This window comes from Scyliorhinus canicula, chromosome 1, assembly GCF_902713615.1.
Source record: "Scyliorhinus canicula chromosome 1, sScyCan1.1, whole genome shotgun sequence".
NCBI classification, from domain to species: Eukaryota; Metazoa; Chordata; class Chondrichthyes; order Carcharhiniformes; family Scyliorhinidae; genus Scyliorhinus; species Scyliorhinus canicula.
The window spans coordinates 153,129,616-153,150,281 of record NC_052146.1 but is presented as its reverse complement, the minus strand read 5'-3'; the positions used below and the strand labels follow the sequence as shown (position 1 = coordinate 153,150,281).

Here is a 20,666-nt window from a genome sequence, read left to right as displayed (position 1 = left end):
TGGGCCACTCAGCTCCTGACCTCATCGCAGCCTCATCGTCCTCACCTCATCACCTCCTGACCTCATCGCAGCCTTGGTTCAAACATGGACAAAAGAGCTAAACACCAGAGGTGAGGCGAGAGTGACCACCCTTAACATCAAGGCAGCATTTGTATGGCATCAAGGAGTCTTTGAAAAACTTGAGTCAATGGGAATCAGGAGGAAAACTGTTTGCTGGTTGGACTCAAACCTAGCACGAAACAAGATGGTTGTAGTTGTTGGAGGTCAGTCATCGCAGAACATCACTGCAGGGGTTCTTCAGGGTAGTGTCCTCGGCCTAACCATCTTCAACTGTTTCATCAATTACCTTATTTCCATAATAAGGTCAGAAGTGGGACTATTTGCTAATGACTGCTCAATGTTCAACACTATTCATGACTTCTCAAACACTGAAGCACACCATGTCCAGATGCAGCAAGACCTGGACAATATCCAGGCTTGTCTGACAAATGGCAAGTAACATTTGCATTATACAATAACTATCCCCAACAAGAGAGAAACTAACGATTGCCCTTCACTTTCAATTACATTACCATCACAGAGGCCCCCACAATTAACATTCTGGGGGTTACCATTGACCATACATTCAACTGGACTAGCTATTCAGATGCCATGGCTAAAAGAGCAGGTCAGAGGCTAGGAATGCTGCAGGAAGTAATTCACCTCCTGACTCCCCAAAGCCTTCCCACTATCCACAAGGCACAAGTCAGGATGGAATGCTCTCCACTTGCCCAGATGAGTGCAGCTCCAACACCACTCATGAAGCTTGACATCATCCAGGACAGAGCAGGCCATTTGATTTCTACCCTTTCCACAAATATTAAATCCCTCCACCACCAATGCCCAGTAGCAGTAATGTGCACCATCTATAAGATGCATTGCAGTAACCCGCCAAGGCTCCTTAGCACCTTCAAAACCCACGACCACTACCATTGAGAAGAACACGGACAGCAGATACCCACGACCTGGAGATTCCCCTCCAAGTCACTCACCACCCTGACTTGGAAATATATCACCATTCCTTCACTGTCGCTGGGTCAATATCCTGGAACTCCCTCTCTAACAGCACTGTGGGTGTGCCTACATCACATGGGCTGCAGCGGTTCAAGAAGATAGCTCCCCACCACCTTCTCATGGGGAATGACTGGATGTGCAATGCATGGTGGTTGAGTGAGCAACATCCACATTCCTTGAATGAAGTTTTTTAAAAACGAGGAGATATTAGAGTAATGACGAAAATCTACGTCAAAGCAAGAGAAGTTTTAAATAGTGCGTTGGATGTTTATATTTCCAAATGAATGTGGACTATCTTATCGTAACAGTAAAAACTCCATGTGAGATTTACAGACATGTAGGTACAATTAGTTCACCCACAGAAACAAGTAATGGTTTAACTTGCTGCTTCTCACACTGTAAATTGAGTGCGAAACCCCAAACTCATTGTTTATGGAGATCGGCTGGGAAATTAAACAAAGAGACATAGGGCAAAATCTTCTTGGAAATCAGCAATGCTGATAGCGGGTGGGAGAAGCATCACTCAGCCGGCGACCGCAACGGTGGCGAATCCAGCACATCGCAAAAAAAAAACCAAGTGGCGGGTCTACGGCGTATCGCTGGTGGGGAGGGGGAGCCTCTGCTCCGCCTGCCCTGCTGGCAACTTAGTCCCTCGAGGATTCTGATGCAATTTTTAGAGGCCACCCCAGCACAACGGAGTTCACCCTAAAACTAACCCCCCCCCCCCCCCCCCCCCCCCTCCCAGCACTACCCCTGGCACTGCCCTCGACACTGCTTGGGCACTGCCCCCTGGGGTGCAGTGCCTGGTCAGTGCCAGATGGGCATGAGCATTATCCCTTTCTGAGCACTGTCAGCTTGCCAGGTGCACAGCCTGGGATATCACCAGTCGGGTTTCAGGCCTTTCTGAATGGAGTTTATGAAGGTGGCGGGGGGGGGGAAGGGGCGGGGGTAATTAAGGCATAGAGGCCTGATAATGACAATGAATACAAATGATGTTCCGAACTTTGAACGTTGGAAAATGAGCCCTGCCAATGTCGGTAGGAGCGGACAATTGCATCACGTATTTACATCAAAGTAAAACGCAATTTAGCTTTTTCTCGTGATATTTTCCACTCCCACCACCGAACCCGCCCTGGTGTGGAAAATCCCGGCCAGAGATCCCTCACCCTTTGTTCGAGTGAAGACTTCCTTCAGCTCTCCAACCTCCTCTGTTTGCTGTGGATTGCTCTGGGCACAGTGGTATAAGACATTGTTCTGTTAAAAAGAAATAAGCAACTGAATTCATGAAAGAACTTGTGGTCAGGAAATGGAGGCATTTGCAGAAGAAATATTTCCTCCTCTGTTATGGAACCTGTGAAGTAGACTTTAACTTGTTAAGAGATAGTGTAGACCATGTAAGGAACACAAATATAGAATGGTGAGATAGTATGTTCATTAGGGAATAAATTGCATATTCTATCACCACATCTCTGCACTGAAGTAGCAGCCTACGCTGTTTGCGACAGAGACCAATGAGGAATCTTGAGTGTGTGCTAGCAATGGTTTGTACAGAACAATGTCAGTAAATGTTGGCTTAGCCTTGAACCCTGCACCAAGTAATTGCATTATTCTGCTGATGCTTGGCTCTTGTCTCTACTTCTATATGAATGTAGACTTTATTTTTTATTACAGTTAAGATTCCAAGTCGAAGAACCTATATTGATCCAGAAACTTGCGAAGACCCCATCCAAGCAGTGCATCTATTTGCCAAAGAATTGGACCTTTCCTGTATCAAAATTGAGAGAGTTATTGGAGGAGGTATTGACTATTTTATTACATTTTCAAAACCAGAAAGAGGGCATCAGAAGTATATCTAAAATCAGACTCAAGACACTAATACTGTCATTGAAAACAGTTGGTGTGAGAACTAGATATATCATAAAGTAATGACTATATAGATCTGGGGTTAGATAAAAAAAACAGGTCGTGATCCCTCAGTTTTGTCTCAAACATCTCCAGTCCAACATTTGTGACAAATCTCTGGGTGCATGTCAGTTACTCACTTTTTTGGCTGGGCTCGGGCATGGTAGGTCAGCAGTCAGCATGATTGGCCACGATCAATACTTCGGGTTAGGGGGATGGGCGGGTGAGTAGGTTTGGGTAGAGAGATCTTTCAGGGGATCAGTGCAGAGCCTCATTCTGCACTGTTGAGATTCTAATAGCATGCAAAATTGTTGCAAAGTCAGTGGGCTGGATTGTCCGATTTTGAGGCTAAGTGCCGACGCCAGCGTGGAAATTGTGGTGTTTTACGATTCCAAAATCGGCATCGAACCCTCACCAACCCTGTGATCGGTGAGGGGCGAGCAGCCGCGCTGGGTAAAACTCTCGGCTCCCACAACAAAAATGGTTGGGGAATGGCCGGGTCCGTGGCCACGCATGTACACGGCGACGACCTGCAGTGGTCGCTCCATAAAACATGGCGCTAGATGTGCGCGGACCCAAATGCTGCCACCCCTTGGTCACCGCCCACCAGTCCCCCCAACCCTTGTGGAAGCCCCATGGCCAGCAGCATGGCTCCCGGCCGACTGTGGCGGCACTAGACACAGTCTCCAGCCGCCATACCAGGTTCCCAACTGCTGAGACCACATGTCAACCGCGCGGTCAGGAACTCGACCCATCGGGGCCGGTGCATCGGGTTAGGGCCATCAGGTGATGCGCCAATGCCGTTCTAATGGTGCGGGCTGTGCAACACGCTGATGCCATTTTGGAGAGGCGGAGGATAGAAAACCGGCGTCAAGTCGTGCCACCCCTGATTTGGATGTCAGAGGGATTTTCAGCCCGATCACCAATTATAATATCAGCGTCAAGCAAAGGTGAGTCCCGCCCAGTTTTTGCCAATTTGTATATTGTCGGTAGTTGCTGAATAACCACTCAACCCCATGAATGTGAAGCCACATCACCTACCAATATGTGCAAGCCCATCCCTATCACACAAATTCAGCAATCCAAACCCTAAGTACCTGCACAGCAACATCCTGCACTCAGGCCAAGACACAGCAATGACCCCCTCACCTTACACAAATCATGTTGTTGAAAAGACTGCTGACAAAGTTTGTTGTCTCTTGTAGGAGAGTTTGGGGAAGTTTGTAGAGGCTGTCTTAAGCTCCCAAGTAAGAGGGAGCTCCCCGTGGCCATCAAAACCCTGAAAGTTGGCTGTTCAGAAAAACAGAAACGCACCTTCCTGACAGAAGCAAGTATAATGGGACAATTTGACCACTCGAATATCATCCGGCTTGAAGGAGTTATCACAAGAGGTAAGCATTCCACTGGAATGATGCCTGTTACTTGTTACTTTAAATATTACTGCCATTAAATTTCAATTAGAATTGTCAATTTAAGTGGGAGACTGTGGCAAAGTGGTACTGTCACTCGACTAATAATCTAGAGGCCCAGACCGATGCTCTGGGGACATGGGTTCAAATCCTGCCATGGCAACTGATGGAACTTGATTTCAATGAATAAACCTGGAATTGAAAGCTACAGTTTCAGCAATGGTAACCATGAAACTATCATCAATTGTCCTAAAAACCCATCTTCTTTATTAATCTCCATTAACGAAGGGAATCTACCAACCTTACCTAGTCTGGCCTACATGTGACTCCAGACCCACAATGATGTGCTTATCTCTTAATTTCCCTCTGAAATGGCCTCGCAAGCCACTCAGTTCAAGGGCAATCTGGGATGGGCAATAAAGGCTGGCCTTGCCAGAGAGTCTGATATCTCATGAAAGTTAAAAAAAATATATGTTTCTAAAATGAAACATTCACAATGTAAGTAAATGTCAAAATGTGAAGATGAATCACTTGAAAGAGTTTTTTTCTGGTAATTCGGCATTGTGAGATTATTGACATATCACATTAAAACTTTGGGGCGTCTTGTACTGGTTAGATTGGAATGACTGAAATTCAATGGAACGGTGCCTATACTATTGCTATGGTGATGCTTAGCCAGGAGGAACATTTGTGACCAATTTCACGGATGAGGTGAGATTTTCTGCAGCTCAACATTGGCAATGCTGAAGACATCAGGGACGTGAAATTCAGATCCGTTGTGCTCCTGAAAATGGTATTAGAAGCCGGGGGCCTTTTGAGTGGGCTGAACAGTACCTCCAGCTGCTTCTGGTGTGGCCTGTATGGCATCCCATACTGGGAGGCTTGCTTGCACCAAGGTCCTGCATGTGCCAGAAACCTGTTGCCTCCATGATGCCCGTCAGTGCTACGGGCTGATTTGTTGCATTATTTATGAACGTGCACCATGCAGGTCCATTCAGTGTACTTGCTTGTCACTCACCAAAGAACATGCTGGCTACAATCGGGGCTAACTTTACTTTAAAGGGTCAGGCATTCAACTTGCAGGTAAGGTAATTTATTGACTGCTATTGCAAAGTTTCGGAAGTACATGGAGTGCTTTTGGGAGGTTTTGGGATACATTCCTGGATTTGGAAGGGAATATTTTGTGTTTATTCATTCAAGTGATGTGGGCGTCGCTGGCTAGGCCAGTATTTATTGCCCGTTCTTAATTGCCCATGAGAGTGTTGGTGGTTGACTAAACCAGCATTTATTGCCCTTTGATGTGTTGCTGACCCTCACAGAGAGGGCACAGGCTTTGGAGAGCGGTCCACAAAACGTAACGGGAGAGCAGGGACAGTGCCTCTGGATCAGCAGCATAATAGAGTTGCAGCAGAGGCTCCAGAGAGGGAAAGTTAGTGTGATGCCCTCTGCCAAGATGGAGCCAGACTGCCAATGCTCCTTGTCAGTGAGAGGAGGCTGACTGCCAGCCCAGAATCTCATTTGGCTCCCTCAACACGGTTTTTTTGTGTACCATTCAATTGAGCTCCTCATCTCTATCCGTTGTAGCAGAACTGATTTGTGACATTGCCATCGGGGAGCTGGTACAGGAATTATCCTTGCCCCCTGGCCTGGCTGCAGCTCACTTATTCCCAGAGAATCAACACATGAAGATCTCAACGATCTGCTTGTCTCTAAATGATGCCTTGGCTGCTGGCTGCGAGTTCCAGATCAAACGACAGGGCCTCTTCATATATATTGTACTATCGCTATCCCTCGTAGGTGTGCTGGAGCTGGGCAAGTAACAGTTCTTGGAATAGCATCAAGTCAGAAAGGGGAAGGTTGGGGTGAGGGAAGTGGACTGCAGGGAGGAAAGTAAGCTGTCCTTGGTCACACCTTCAGTATGCCAGATAAATGGATGTAAACATGGGGCTAGAAACTGATCCATTCTGCTTCTGGAATGTTGAGGTTGCCAATCAGAATTCCCGCACCCATTGACATGGAGGTGGACAGCATGAAAAAATGAACTTGTTTCCTCATTCAGATGATTGTAATGTCGGTCTGAGCTGGAGCCACGTTGTTGGCTGCTGAGTGTTCAACAGGAGGCCAAGATGCGTGCGCTGAAACCCTCTTTCACATCTCTGTCACATCCAAAATCAACCTTATCAATGTCCTCTTCAGTGTTCTCCCGAGCTTCACCCTCCATAAACTTCAACTCATCCACAATGTCGGGCTCCAGGCTGCAATACTTCTCCGGCCCTTACCGATCTCCATTGGCTCCCCAACCTTCCACACATTGAATGAAAAATTCTCATTCTCTCCTATGAATTCCTCCACAATTTCATGCATTCTTTTTTATAAATTTAGAGTACCCAATTATTTTTTTCCAATCAAGGGGCAATTTAGCATGGCCAATCCATCTACCCTGCACATCTTTGGGTTGTTGGGGGAGAAACTCATGCAGACACGGGGAGAATGTTCAAACTGCACACAGACAGTGACCCAGAGCCGGGTTCGTACAAGGGTCCTCAGCGCCATGGGTAGCAGTGCTAACCATGCCACCTAATTTCATGAAACGTAATGAGTATAACTTCCACTGGCTTGATACCACTCCACAGGTTGGCTTTCAGTGCATTCCTCCTCCCCTCTCATTCTTATGTGTGGCAGAGCCTCCAGGGGAAGCAGTGGGGTTAGTGATATTGTGCCAGGGTAATGCTCTTGGGGACCCAGGCTTGAATCCAACCAGGGCCGATAGTGAAATTTCAATTCCACAAAAATCTGAAATAAAAAGTCTTATGATCACCATGTTCAGTGTTCCAAAAAAATCTTGTCTGGTTCACTTCAGGGAAGGAAATCTGCCATCCTTACCTGGTCTGGCCTACATGGATCCAGAGCAATGTGGTTGAATCTTAAATGTCCACTCAGCTCAAGGCCAATTAGGGATGGGCAATAAATGCCCAACCAGCGTTGCCCACATCCAATGAATAAACGGAAAATTTGCCACCACATTTTGGGTGGGATGCTTGCATCCATTCACGCCAATGAGATTCTGCAGCCCTGCTGCAGTGAATGGGAGATTTGGCCAAGCGCCAAATTCTCCATCCCCAATGGCAGCAAGACTTTGGACGGGATCCTCTGGGCGGGATTCTCAGTTTAAAACGCAAAATGCGATTGGGCGGAGAATAGGTTCCGACAACGAAATGGTGCTAGGTGCCGGTTTGACGCCAAATCGGTATGCTCTGGCACCCTGCAAATGGCGTAAATGGTTTTCTCGCCGCGCGGGTTAAAAGTACAGTTGGCATATCATTAGCAGGCCTGACACCCGATGCTCCGGGGTGTCCTTGATTCACAGCCTCCGATGGGCCGAGTTCCCGACGGCGTCATTTACTTGTGCTCTCAAAAACCGTGAACCTGGCTCCTGAGCAAGAGAGCGGAGGCAGCAAATGGCATGGAGTGACTGCAGGTTGCTGGCTCGGACTCCGACCTTGCTGGCTGCGGCGGCGGGGCGTTGGGGGGGGGGAGGGGGGGGGGGGGCAGGCTGGGGAAGGGGAGGGGGGAGGGCAGGCCGAGTAGCTGGGGTCCCCCACGGGACTGGGACAGTGCCCAGGCACCAACTGCCATCTTGTTGAACACCCACTGTCCACCCACCCAGCCCCTGGTTCTACAAAGCGGCCGTATGAGCGCCCCTCCCCCAGCATTGAACACCCCATCCCCAGTATCGAACACCCCGCCCAACCAGCAGCCACCCACCGGGGGACCACCCCCAAAGTAGCCTCCAGTCAGTGCCAGCCAACGGTGCCCCTGGCAGCAGGGACGGGTGCCAGGACTGGAGGAATCGGCGGATGACAGGCCGAGGATGAGGAGGGCAAGGGTGATGAGGGTGGGGGGTGAGGGTAAGGGGTGTGGGCATACAAAATGGCCGCCTGCACAGATTGATGGGAAATTGGTCAACACTGAGACGCAGACAGGTTGCAGCGTGCATATATACAAAGGCTGCAGCCCGGACCTTGCAGAAACTAACACAGGGAAAAGGCCATTGAAAGTACATCCAGGGAAAATGGGCTCCAGATAGAAAGTAACAATATGTGGCAGACTTGGTGGCTTTGGTTTCCTTATTTGGGAAGACCTATGTGCCTCGGACACTAATGGCCATGGCTGACTGGGACCAGTCCCACCATCGAGGTGTCCACCACCAATTGGTTGAGATTGATCAGGGTGATCGAGCCCTGATCGATCTATTGGATATCTACCTGGGACCACCCAACAGCGTGCAAAACCTGTAATGGATAAAAGGTGCTGCGCAGCCCATCACCCACTCACTCGACGATAACAACGGTGATCCCTTCACCAGCCAAGGAGAGGACCATCCGCGCCATCCACAGAGGGACCGGAGCCGAGGACACCGATAACCAGCAACAGACATCCAACATTGCCAGACGACGGATTCCAGATGAGGCCATATCTGCTCTGCACATGGCAGTCATCCGGATGTGCAGTCAGGGTCGTTCTTGTGTCTTGGTGTAGAGTGCAGCTTGTACTTGTGTGTTCACTTTGTGGTGTGTGTGTGTAATAAACTATTACAGTATTAAACAATTTGTGTGCTCCATCGTATACGAGTTAAAGACACACTGTGGTTCAGAAGATACAACAGCGGTGAGGGGGGGGGGGTGTCGAGTGGGGTGTGGGGAGGCACACATGTGTCATGGGAATGCGGGACTAAGCAGGGTCTCACTTGCTCAGCCACCGCCGACCTTCACTTCGGTGACCTCTCCCTTTCCTCCGGCCCGCCGACCCCTCTGCTCGGGGACGGTGAGGACCTGCAGTTCTAGTGGTCTCCCCCTGGTCATTTCCCTCTCCCGGTGGTGGTGTGTAGCCTTCCACTTTGGGGGGGGGACGCAAACACATACAACGACACTGTTAGATGTTCCGACGCATGCAGCCCAGAGGTTGGGTAGGTGGTGGCATCAGTGGTCAGGGCACCCGACCATTACGGTTGGTCGTGGAGTCTCTTCCGGCAGTGCTGGCCAATTCAGACAGTGTCACCCACGGCGCTGACTGCATCTGCCACCTGTACCCAGGCACGACAAATGGTGGCACCTGGTGGCCTTCCTCCCGTGCCGGGGTACTGGGTCAGCATCATTCCTCCACGGCATCCAGGATGGTATACAGCTCAGCGTCCCTGAACCGCGGCACTGCTCTCCTTGCAGCCATCTTGTTGACTGGGATGGTGTGAGTGGGGGTGACGATGATGGGTCGTTTAAGTGCGGCTGCAGCACGTAAGCCTAATGTGTGCCAATCACGGACCCGGCGAATCTGGCTCCGTTTCGCTTGGAACCGGTTGCGTTGCACTTGCCGATGGTGCTAACCCATCTAGAGTTGCTGAATCGGTGCAGCTGTTGCGCCATTTTTGCCGTTGTAAAACGCCACTGTTTCCACGCTGGCATCAGACCCTAGTCTCAAAATCAGAGAATCCAGCCCTGTTTTAGAGACTAAGAGTGGGATATCCATTGCTCGATGCTGAAATTGTATTTGGCGATCAGTCGGAGAACTCCCTTTGCGACCAAAACGGGGCCGGCGCCGTATTTCGGATGCTCCGCTGCCTCCAAAAATAAAGTCATCTAGGAGCACACCGCACGCCGTTTTGACGGCATCAGCACGTCGCTTTGAGGCCTTCACCCAAAGCTCCGCCTCTGATTGGCCGAGTTCCCGACCGCGTCAGTCGCGTGTGGTCTGACTTTGCGTAAACCGGGTCTGGCGGCTGCTGACTGTTTCTAGTGCTGCCACAGTCAGGGAGGGGGGGAACCGTGCTGCTGGCAAGGGAGGGCTTCAGAGAGGGCTGGGGGTACTAGTGCAGGTGGGGGGGGGGGGGGGGCGGTCCAGGGTTGGTGAGGGGTGGTCCAGGGGACACTACTTGGCCGATCAGGTCCGCGTGTGGCCGGTGTCTTGTTGTATCGCACAACCGCTGCAGGTCGTCGCCGAACACATGCGTGGCCACGGACCCAGCAATTCTCCAACCGTTTTGTCGGGAACACTGGGAATTTTACCCAGGAGCATTGATGCGGGGACGCCGCCGTCTTTTTCATTGTAAAACTAAACACTTCTTCCGGACATAGCGTCAAAATCAGTGATTCCAGCCTTGAGTATTGATGCCGGGACTGAATAGGTGGACTTCTACGACAACTAAATTGGCGCCGGTCCCGGAGCAATTCATGATCCGTTAATGGGCTAGCACCGGCACTATATGGAACTCGAGCGATTCCAATGAATAATGGTGTCCAATTTGCCGAGGTCAGGATTACCACTCGAGAGGCTGACAAACTGCAGCCGCATATTAATACTCCACTCCCCACACACACTCATCCCAGCCAACAAGATGGCAGCACGGAGTGCAGCACCCCGGTTCATGGGCGCAGAGCTCTAGACCTTGCTAGACACTGTGGAGGAGAAGTGGACCACCATGTTCCCTGGGATGGGAAGGAGGCTGCCACCTGCTGTCATGCGGCCTGGGCGCAGGTGACAGAGGCCGTGAGCGTTGTGGGCCTCACCGTCTGCCAGTGCCGGAAGAAGTTGCACAACTTCCTCAGGGTGGCAGGGTGAGTGGGCAGCACCGTACCCCTGGCACCAACCCCCCATCCCACAGACCCACAATCCCTCCTCACGCGAAAGGTGACTGAATCCCACCCTCCAGCAGGGTGTGCGCACCCCACCCTGCACCACATGCCAGCATCCATACTGCCCAATAAGCCCAGGTGCCCAGGTCACAAAGGGCACCGGCTGCCCACCCCCTGTGTTGCACGCAGCTGACTACCGAAGGCCGCGCTTTCTGCCTATCCCCCGCCCCAGGAGAAGGTGGCACAGAACAGCAGAGAGAGAGAGAAGACTGGAAGGAGCCCAGCGGACCTGCAGCCCCTCACTGTCGTGGAGTAATGGACACTGGACCTGGTCAGTGGGCCTTAAGAGTGAGGGCAGCAACCAAGGCGGAGGTCATTGGACAACCAAGCGAGCTTCCGCTGATTTGCGGTGTCCCTCTGGCATCCGTGGAACGACCCCCACACCACCCTATCACCTCCTCTACACCTTCCCCATACCAACCCACACCACCGCACCTTCCCCACACAACCATCACCCCAATCTGTGATCCAATCATGCATCATGTCTTGCAGGATCTTGCAGGATCACCTGGTGATGAGGTGGACCCTTCTGGTGGTCTTCTGACCCCAACCACAAACAAATTCCAGTGATGATGTAGCAAAGGACAGTGAAGAGAGCCTCCTAATGCCTGCAGAGACAACCCGGAGCAGCGGTCCGTAGACGACACTGATTTTCCATCACTGCGGTCTCCAACACCCTCCACCATCCCAGAGACACTCACCTTGGTTGGGTATGTTAGTGAAGAGGCTCTTGGGGCAGTATTTGGTATGCACCATACACGTGCAGTGGAACATCAGGTAAAGGTAGGAACCTCTGAGAGGGCAGCCCGATCCCAGGGACTTGCTGCTGTCCAGAGGGGTCTAGGGCTACTGGAAAGGGTGGTCCCATTGAAAACGCAGATGCAGACACAGCCATGAACGACATGAGGGGCTGTCAGCAACTATCCATCGTCTGCAGGTGCAGTTGGAGGTGTTCAAGCGCCTGCAGGACAATGCGTGCCACCCAGGCCAACATCGCACAGGTGGCGTTCACGGTGGAGGCCTTTGGGGGCCAAGGTATCGGCCAGGGTCAGGATGTCCAAGGTCTGGGGCAATCTGTGCAAGTGGTGGCCAAGGCACAGGATAGGGCTGCCCTGTCACAGGTAGCTATGTACCAGGGCCACTTGGACATTGTAGCCCCACTCCAGAGCTTGGCTCAGTCACGTTATGGCTGAGGGTTTTGACGGCATTGCCCAGGCGATGGGTGACCTGAGCAAGTCCCAGAAGCAAATGCCCAGTCTCTGTGCTTCATGGCCATGAGCATGGCTACGCTGGTTGAGATGAGAGTGGGCCTCCAGGACTGGCAGCGCCAGGTGGCAGGGGAGTACCAGGAGTTTTCTCAGGTCGCCCCCCCTTTCACATGGAGAAGCCCGAGGGCTATTGGGCACCCTGAGGGAGGAGGAGGTGATGGGGACCATGCTGATAATTCCCGCAAGGAAGGTGCTGGAACACCACATCAATCAGACTCACCCCTGTTCCTGGCAAATCCGTTGGGCAGCAGGCAGAACAGGATGGTACCACACCACCTGGGACACCCATGCAACTGACAGTCGCTCGTGACAACGGACGCCAAAGGGGACCCAGGTGTGAGATCTACGATGCGGATTTAGTGGCACTTGCGAACACTAAAACTCAGTAGAAATTTGAGTTAAAACCTCTCAGGTTCAAATCAGAATCTGTTTTATTTGTCTCTATTGACTATAATTGAGAATCATTTAAAGTCCAGCCAGCAAAGGACTCAAGAGAAGCAATCTTGTAGACAATTCAACTTTTAAGTAATACAGAAATCATTTTCTTGCTTACGGCAAACAGCTTGCAAAACTTCAAAAGTCAAAGTCAGAAAGTGAAATATGAAAAAACAGAAAGACAGCAAATAGTTAAGCCAAAGTATAAATTGACTCATGTAGTAAAAAATGGCCGAAGAGACATCACGGTTATACTAAATCATATCAGGATTTAGCCATCTGCCTACACCCCAATGTAATCCTGATTGGTTTGGATTAACATCAAATGAGTTTGATTTGACGCTCAGCTGTCTGTCATTAATAGGCAACATTAACTTAAAATGTATTCTTGTATGATGTATGGAATGAGATTCGGCTTCCTTACCGCATACAGCTTGAACCAGTTTCTTGCTGACTTGCTTGTTCGGACAATAGTCTCTATGATGTTGCCATGGAGCTTGCCTTGTCCTTGGGTTATTTTATCTTGTCAGCTGCATAGGAATGTCGTGTTTAATCTATAATGCTTTTGTTCTGTTGAAGTTATGTTTTGAAATGCTGAATGTGTGTTTTGAAATGACCTGAGGTTATGAGTGAGTTTTAAAATGTTATTTAATAGACTCGGGGCTTAATGCTAAATAGCTATCTTTTACCTATCACTTTTACCTATAGAAAATAGCTGGCTTCTACACCAGGTCACAGGGTGGGAATGGCAGCAGGACGCCTCCACTCCTGATGTACCACCTGGGGATCCACCTAGACCTAGCATTAGGGCTTGTAAGACCAGAAAGGTCGACACCAGTTAAGTTGGCACTGGTGCAGCACTCAAGATAGCGTTCGGGGCTAGGGCACAAACCATTATATTATAGAGTTGTTCACCTGCTATGCTCAAAATAAACACCTGTGCAAAAAAGTTCCAACCTGCCTCGGTGCTCTTTCAGAACGGTGTGAGCGATGGCTTTAGCTGGGCTGGGCTGAGCTGGCTGCAAATGGGGCCCAATGGGTGTGGTTGGGGGGTGAGGGTTGTGGGGGGGAGATGGGAAGATGGCAGAGATGGGCACAGGCCAGGGCACCAGGTCCGACACCACGCAGCACCCCGTCCCAAGGGTTCAGTGGGACTGTGTGATGGAATGACCAGCTCGCATGCAGGACTCACTCAGGTGGACAATGGAAAGCGCTACCATGGGCAGGAGGCAGACGACGTGGAGCACCAGAGCTCATCGCAGAGCGGGTCATCAACAGCCTTTGTCCCACGGACAAGACCCATTGTTACTGCCAACCCAGGGCCTGCACCCCTTATAAGTCAGGCAGGAATCACAGAAAGGGTTATGGTTTGCGTGGTGGTGGGAAGAATGGTGGTGCAGGGAGAGTGGTCAGAATGGTGGTCGGCTGGGGCTGTGTGGAGCGATGGCGTGGGATGGGATGTTAGTGCCACTGGCCAGGCCCCCTAGTCAGTGAACCTGATGCCGTTTAGAGCATCCTGTGCCCTGGTCATCCTGGCCATTGTCCTGCAGGCAGTTGACTCACCTCCAACTGCACCTCCCCCGCATCCTCCTCGTTGGACAAGGTCTGGTATTCATCCCCCTCCTCAAACAGGTCGCCCCTCTGCTGCGCGATGTTGTGGAAGATGCAACAACTCACCACAATGTGGGAGACTTTCTCGCGCTTTTCTGGAAGGCCTCTCCAGAACGATCCAGGCACCTGAACCACATCTTCAGGATGCTGGTGCACAACTCGATCACGACAAGGGCATTGTTGTAGTGGGTCTCTAGGTAGATCTATGGCCTCCAGACAGACGTAATCAGCCATGACCACAGCAGACAATCCCTGTTGCCCAAGAGCCAGCCCCTCACTCGGCGGTGTATCTTGAAGGTTTCAGGAACTGTCGTATGTGGCAGGCTGAATGCATTGTGCATGCTGTCCGGGTATCTGGTGCAGATGTGCATAACGTGAAGCTCATGGTCACACACCATTGGCACATTCATCGAGTGGAACCCCTTCAGTTTGTGAAGACGGGCCAGTGCTCATAGGGTGTCATGCATACCATCGATCACTCCCTGTACCTGGGGCATCCCAGCGATGGTGGCGAGCCCACTGCCCGGGCATCCTTTTTTCATCGAATTTTTCATCGAATTTACAGTGAAGAAGGAGGCCATTCGGCCCATCGAGTCTGCACCGGCTTTTGGAAAGAGCACCCTACCCAAGGTCAACACCTCCACCCTATTCCCATAACCCAGTAACCCCACCCAACATTAAGGGCAATTTTTGGACACTAAGGGCAATTTATCATGGCCAATCCACCTAACTTGCACATCTTTTGGACTGTGGGTGGAAACCGGAGGACCTGGAGGAAACCCACGCACACACAGGGAGGATGTGCAGACTCCACACAGACCCAAGCCGGAATCGAACCTGGGACCCTGGAGCTGTGAAGCATTTGTGCTATCCACAATGCTACCGTGCTGCCCCTAACATGACCTACCTTCTCTCTCCCTCAGCAGCCACGGCGCTTGTTTCCTGATATTTAAAGCCACAAGGGAACTTTGCCGTCAGTAATTCCTCCTGGCGGAGATGGAGCATCGCAGATGCCCCGGAGACTGCCGGGTCAGGCCTGTTATTGATATGCCAATGGCATTTACTGTATGTGCGGAGTAAGAACATAAGAACTAGGAGCAGGAGTAGGCCATCTGGCCCCTCGAGCCTGCTCCACCATTCAATGAGATCATGGCCGATCTTTTGTGGACTCAGCTCCACTTTCCGGCCCGCATACCATAACTCTTAATCCCTTTATTCTTCAAAAAACTATCTATCTTTATCTTAAAAACATTTAATGAAGGAGCTTCAACTGCTTCACTGGGCAAAGAATTCCATAGATTCACAGCCCTTTGGGTGAAGAAGATCCTCTTAAACTCAGTCCTAAATCTACTTCCCCTTATTTTGAGGCTATGCCACCTAGTTCTGCTTTCACCTGCCAGTGGAAACAACCTGCCCGCATCTATCCTATCTATTCCCTTCATAATTTTCTATGTTTCTATAAGATCCCCCCTCATCCTTCTAAATTCCAACGAGTACAGTCCCAGTCTACTCAACCTCTCCTCGTAATCCAACCCCTTCAGCTCTGGGATTAACCTAGTGAATCTCCTCTGCACACCCTCCAGAGCCAGTACGTCCTTTCTCAGTAAGGAGACCAAAACTGAACACAATACTCCAGGTATGGCCTCACTAACACCTTATACAATTGCAGCATAACCTCCCTAGTCTTAAACTTCATCCCTCTAGCAATGAAGGACAAAATTCCATTCTCTTTCTTAATCACCTGTTGTACCTGTAAACCAACTTTTTGCGACTCACACACAAGCACAGCAGCATGTTTTAATATTTTTTCATTTAAATAATAATCCCTTTTGCTGTTATTCCTACCAAAATGGATAACCTCACATTTGTCAACATTGTATTCCATCTGCCAGACCTTAGCCCATTCACTTAACCTATCCAAATCCCTCTGCAGACTTCCAGTATCCTCTGCACTTTTTGCTTTACCACTCATCTTAGTGTCGTCTGCAAACTTGGACACATTGCCCTTGGTCCCCAACTCCAAATCATCTATGTAAATTGTGAACAATTGTGGTCCCAACACTGATCCCTGAGGGACACTACTAGCTACTGATTGCCAACCAGAGAAACACCCATTAATCCCCACTCTTTGCTTTCTATTAATTAACCAATCCTCTATCCATGCTACTACTTTACCCTTAATGCCATGCATCTTTATCTTAAGCAGCAACCTTTTGTGTGGCACCTTGTCAAAAGCTTTCTGGAAATCCAGGTATACCACATCCATTGGCTCCCCGTTATCTACCACACTGGTAATGTCCTCAAAAAATTCCACAAAATTAGTTAAGCACGACCTGCCCTTCATGAACCCATGCTGCGTCTGCCCAATGGGACAATTTCCATCCAGATGCCTCGCTATTTCTTCCTTGATAATAGAATGCATTGACGCCGCTGTCGTGGCACTGGAGCATGACATTCTGTCGGGCGCCCGGCTCCGGCTATGATATTCGGCTCACACACAATTCTCTGCCGCCCTTTGTCCCTTAACCACCTCAACCATGCAGTATCTCCACCCACCTTAAGGGCCCCATTAAAGCTTTTGACTGTGCTTTTGGACACCTGGGCCGGAGTCTCCGGCAATTCGGGATTCTCTGTTCCCGCTGACAGCCTACCCCCGCCTGTGGGTTTTCCAGTCCTCGGATGGCTTCAATGGGAAATCCCATTGACAAGTGGCGAGAGTAGAGAATCCCGCCATCAGTGAATGGCACACCTCCGAAAATCCTTCCCCTGACCTCCTGTTTTCCAACTGCTAATATTTTACCAGCATTATCCAAATTAAAGTGGTTGTTGATATACTCTACGTGGTTAAATGGAAAACCAAGTGATATAATTTTCTCAGCCGAAAGCCAGAATCTCCTCAAGAGAATGTTGATGGATGATTCACCCCGGGGCATGCTTTTATACCTTCCAAGGCCCCAACTCAAGAATGACAGTTGGAGCATTTGTCGAAGATACAAAATAGTACTCAATATGGGAAGAAATAGAGAATGCATTTAATGTACAATATTTGGGGATTTTGTTAAAGCTCGTTGCATCTTCGCACCACAAAGCTGAGCACAAAATCGAGGCTGAAACTCCACTGCTGTTCTCCGGGAGTGCTGCACTGTTGGAGATGCCAGGATCTTGAACCCTCTCAGTCGGAAGTAAAACATCCCATATCGCACTATTTCTAAGAGGTTTTTTTTTCGCTGCCGTGGCATGTAGTCATCAACCTACACCGAAAGACGTCTGCAGGTACAAATGTTGGCCTTGTGTTTGATTGTGAGAAGGAAAGCTGTAGATTGTAGGAGGATATCATTGGCCAGCCAGGGCAGCAGGAAGGGGGCAAATGAATTCAAGGCCATGGAATACACAGTAATTGGCAGGATACTGAGAAGTGTAGAGGAACAGAGGGAGTCTGGAGTGTATTTCTTTGGATCGCTGAAGGTGGTGGGACAGGTAGGTAAGGCGGTAAGACTTGCCTCTATTAATTGAGGCACAGAATATAAGAGCTGGGAGGATTAGGCTCGAACTCTATAAAACATGGAATAGACCAGAGCTAGAGTGCTTCATACATTTACAGGAAGGATGGGATCACAATGGAGAGGGTAGGAAGCAAATTTTCAAGGATGTAGACTGATTGAAGGATGATGAAGAGAGATTGGTGAGGCTCAGATAAACCATTACACATGGAAGGCTAAGGGGAGATTTAATTGAAGTGTATAAAATGATGTGGGGTCTGGCTAGAGTGGGCATGAAGGATCTATTTCCCTTCCAGAAAGTTCAATAACCAGGGGCGGTGGTGGTGGTGGCGGCAAACTAAACTGAAGTTTAAAGGTTTAAAGAAGATTTGGAGGCGAGTTGAGTAATGCATTTTTCACCAAGAGAGTGGTAAGGTTCAGAACTCACTGTCTGAACGGATAGTAGAGGCAGATAGATTCTGACTGCATTTTAAATCAGATTTGGATGTGCATTTGAAGTGCTTTAACCGACACAACCGTGGACCAAGAGTTGTACGATGAGATTGGCCCGGATTGATTATTTCCAGCATGCATAGCATCCATGGGCCGAATAGCTGCCTTCTGTGGCATTAATTTTCAATGGTTCTAGAATCTTCTGTGAGTCCATGCATGATGGACAGTTTGGAAGTGTAAGGCATACTTTACATGTGTGGCCTGCATTTTTTGACCAACTGTCAACTGCTGCTGAACAGTGGGGCAAACTCGTCCTACTGCAGAAGAGAGCCATGCGACCTTCATGTCAACGGATGAGGGCAAATGGGCCCTCAGGCCAATGACGCATTGCATGATGGCATCTCAGACATTGCAGCACTCTCTCCGTACTGCACTGGGAGTGCCAGCAGTGTCTATGCACCAACCTCTGAATAGGATTTGATCCAACAACCATCTGACTTGGAGGCGAGCACGTTACCACAAAGGGTTGGTTTATTAAAGTCATAAAATCTGCAATTAACGCACAATTTCTCCTTTTCATTATTACAGCATTTACTAATTAATCTCAGTTTACAAATGTTTAATGATGTGATTTTAAACCAGTATTGAGTGCAGATTCAACATCCCAAGCGTTATTTCACTAAAAATGTTCTTTGTGTGAAACCTGCAGGATATATGATATGCTCCAAGATAGAACATCACCCAGAATGTACAAAATATTAGTGCCACTAATTTTTCAAAATTATTTAATGTTTACAATTTTTTTGCTGAGGCTTTAAACTCATTACGATGGTGCAGTTGACACAACCCTGCAATTTGTAAATGGAAAATGCTGTGGTCCAGTATCTACAAATTTTCACTGTGTGTTTTGTAATGTTACAGATCATTAACATTGTGATTTCCCATTTACAGGTAAACCCATGATGATTGTAGTTGAATACATGGGAAATGCAGTGTTGGACTCCTTCTTGAGGGTAAGGCATCAGATTTATTGGCTTGTTTTTGGCTTCTAAAATGGATTGCATTTGTAACCTAACAGCAGTCCACAGCACTCTTGTGTTCACGAGACACTGTGTGATCCCTCACACTCTTTGAGTTAGTCATTCCCCAGAAGGACCAGATGGTGGACTAACTCTGCCTAGGATGGAGGGCAAAGCAGAAAAGGGAATTTCTGGCTTCTCTTACATGACTCATTGACCCAATCTTCTGATTTGGGGGTCTCCGAATTAACTTCCGTTGCTGATGCACCTTGGGACCTTGAGGAAGTCCTGACATGCACACATCCATGATGCTGAAGTGGAAGGCTCTGATTGTTGGTTTTAACGTACCCAGATTACTCCATTATTCCAATGTGGATCAGTTGGCAAGAACCTCAGGGACTTGCTGTTTGGGCTACATTTATCCTGGTCTTTATGTAGAGATTTTCATTGGAGATCTAAGACCAGCAAACTGCTAACTAAATCATCTGGAGTGTCCACAGCTATGGTTCCCTCCCACCCCCGCCCCCGTTCTGGCAATGTTCACTACCCCTGCCACGACCGAACAACCCCTCCCCCCTGCCCCGCCACCGAGCACTGTTAACTTCCCCACCCCCACAACCCGGCTGACAATATTACAATAGTAACTCCTGACCCGGCAATGCCACCTCCTTCCTGAATGGTACTCAACCCCTACCGTGCTCAGCCCCATGGATAGTGCTCACCCTACCCCCACAGATAATCCTCGTCCCCAACCCGCTCATGGACCCCAGACAGCGAGCAGTGGTAAGAGGGGATGAACACTGTCGGGGGTGAGGGAGGAGGGTGAACACTGGGGGATGAGGGAGCAGGTGAACGATCTCAGGGGTTAACGGGAAAATGAATATTGTTGGAGGTTAAGCAGTTGTTGGCGCTATCAGGAGCGAGAGAGGAGGCGGACACTATTGTGGGTGGGGAGGGTGATAGCTCCATTACAAACAATGTAAATCAGTGATCTGAAGACTAAGATCCTTAGGGTCTTAGTTCATGTTGAGTAAAGAGGCATGGCTGTGCTGGAAATACGCTCAACAATTGGCTTCCTGACTGTGTTCCTGAATCCTTGCTGCAGCCGGCACTGGAAGGTGCAAAGGTTTCAGTGTAAAATGGCAAAGGAGCAGTTTAAATCACAGTCAGTGTCATAAGTACCTTCTTTGACACTGGCCAGAAGACATCGACCATTGTTCAGAGAACTACAATGTTGGAGTAGCAGGGGGTCTGTATTGTGAATGTAACCGGTCTCTGTTTCCAAATATTATCTCCTCAGCTGTGCGGGCCAGCAGAAGCACTTTGGACCAAACACTGAGGTGTAATTTTC

The 20,666-nt window shown here is 49.4% G+C and overlaps 1 protein-coding gene across 3 annotated transcripts in view; it reads left to right on the top strand.

Annotated features, from left to right (window-relative positions):
- Nucleotides 1-20,666, top strand: part of LOC119968642 (ephrin type-A receptor 7-like) — a 768,833-nt gene that overhangs the window by 703,223 nt on the left and 44,944 nt on the right. For all 3 annotated transcript variants that reach the window (XM_038801273.1, XM_038801267.1, XM_038801278.1), the window contains 3 exons: nt 2,725-2,850; nt 4,161-4,346; nt 19,248-19,309. In XM_038801273.1, coding sequence (XP_038657201.1) covers nt 2,725-2,850; nt 4,161-4,346; nt 19,248-19,309 — 374 coding nt within the window. The remainder of the gene's footprint in view (nt 1-2,724; nt 2,851-4,160; nt 4,347-19,247; nt 19,310-20,666) is intronic.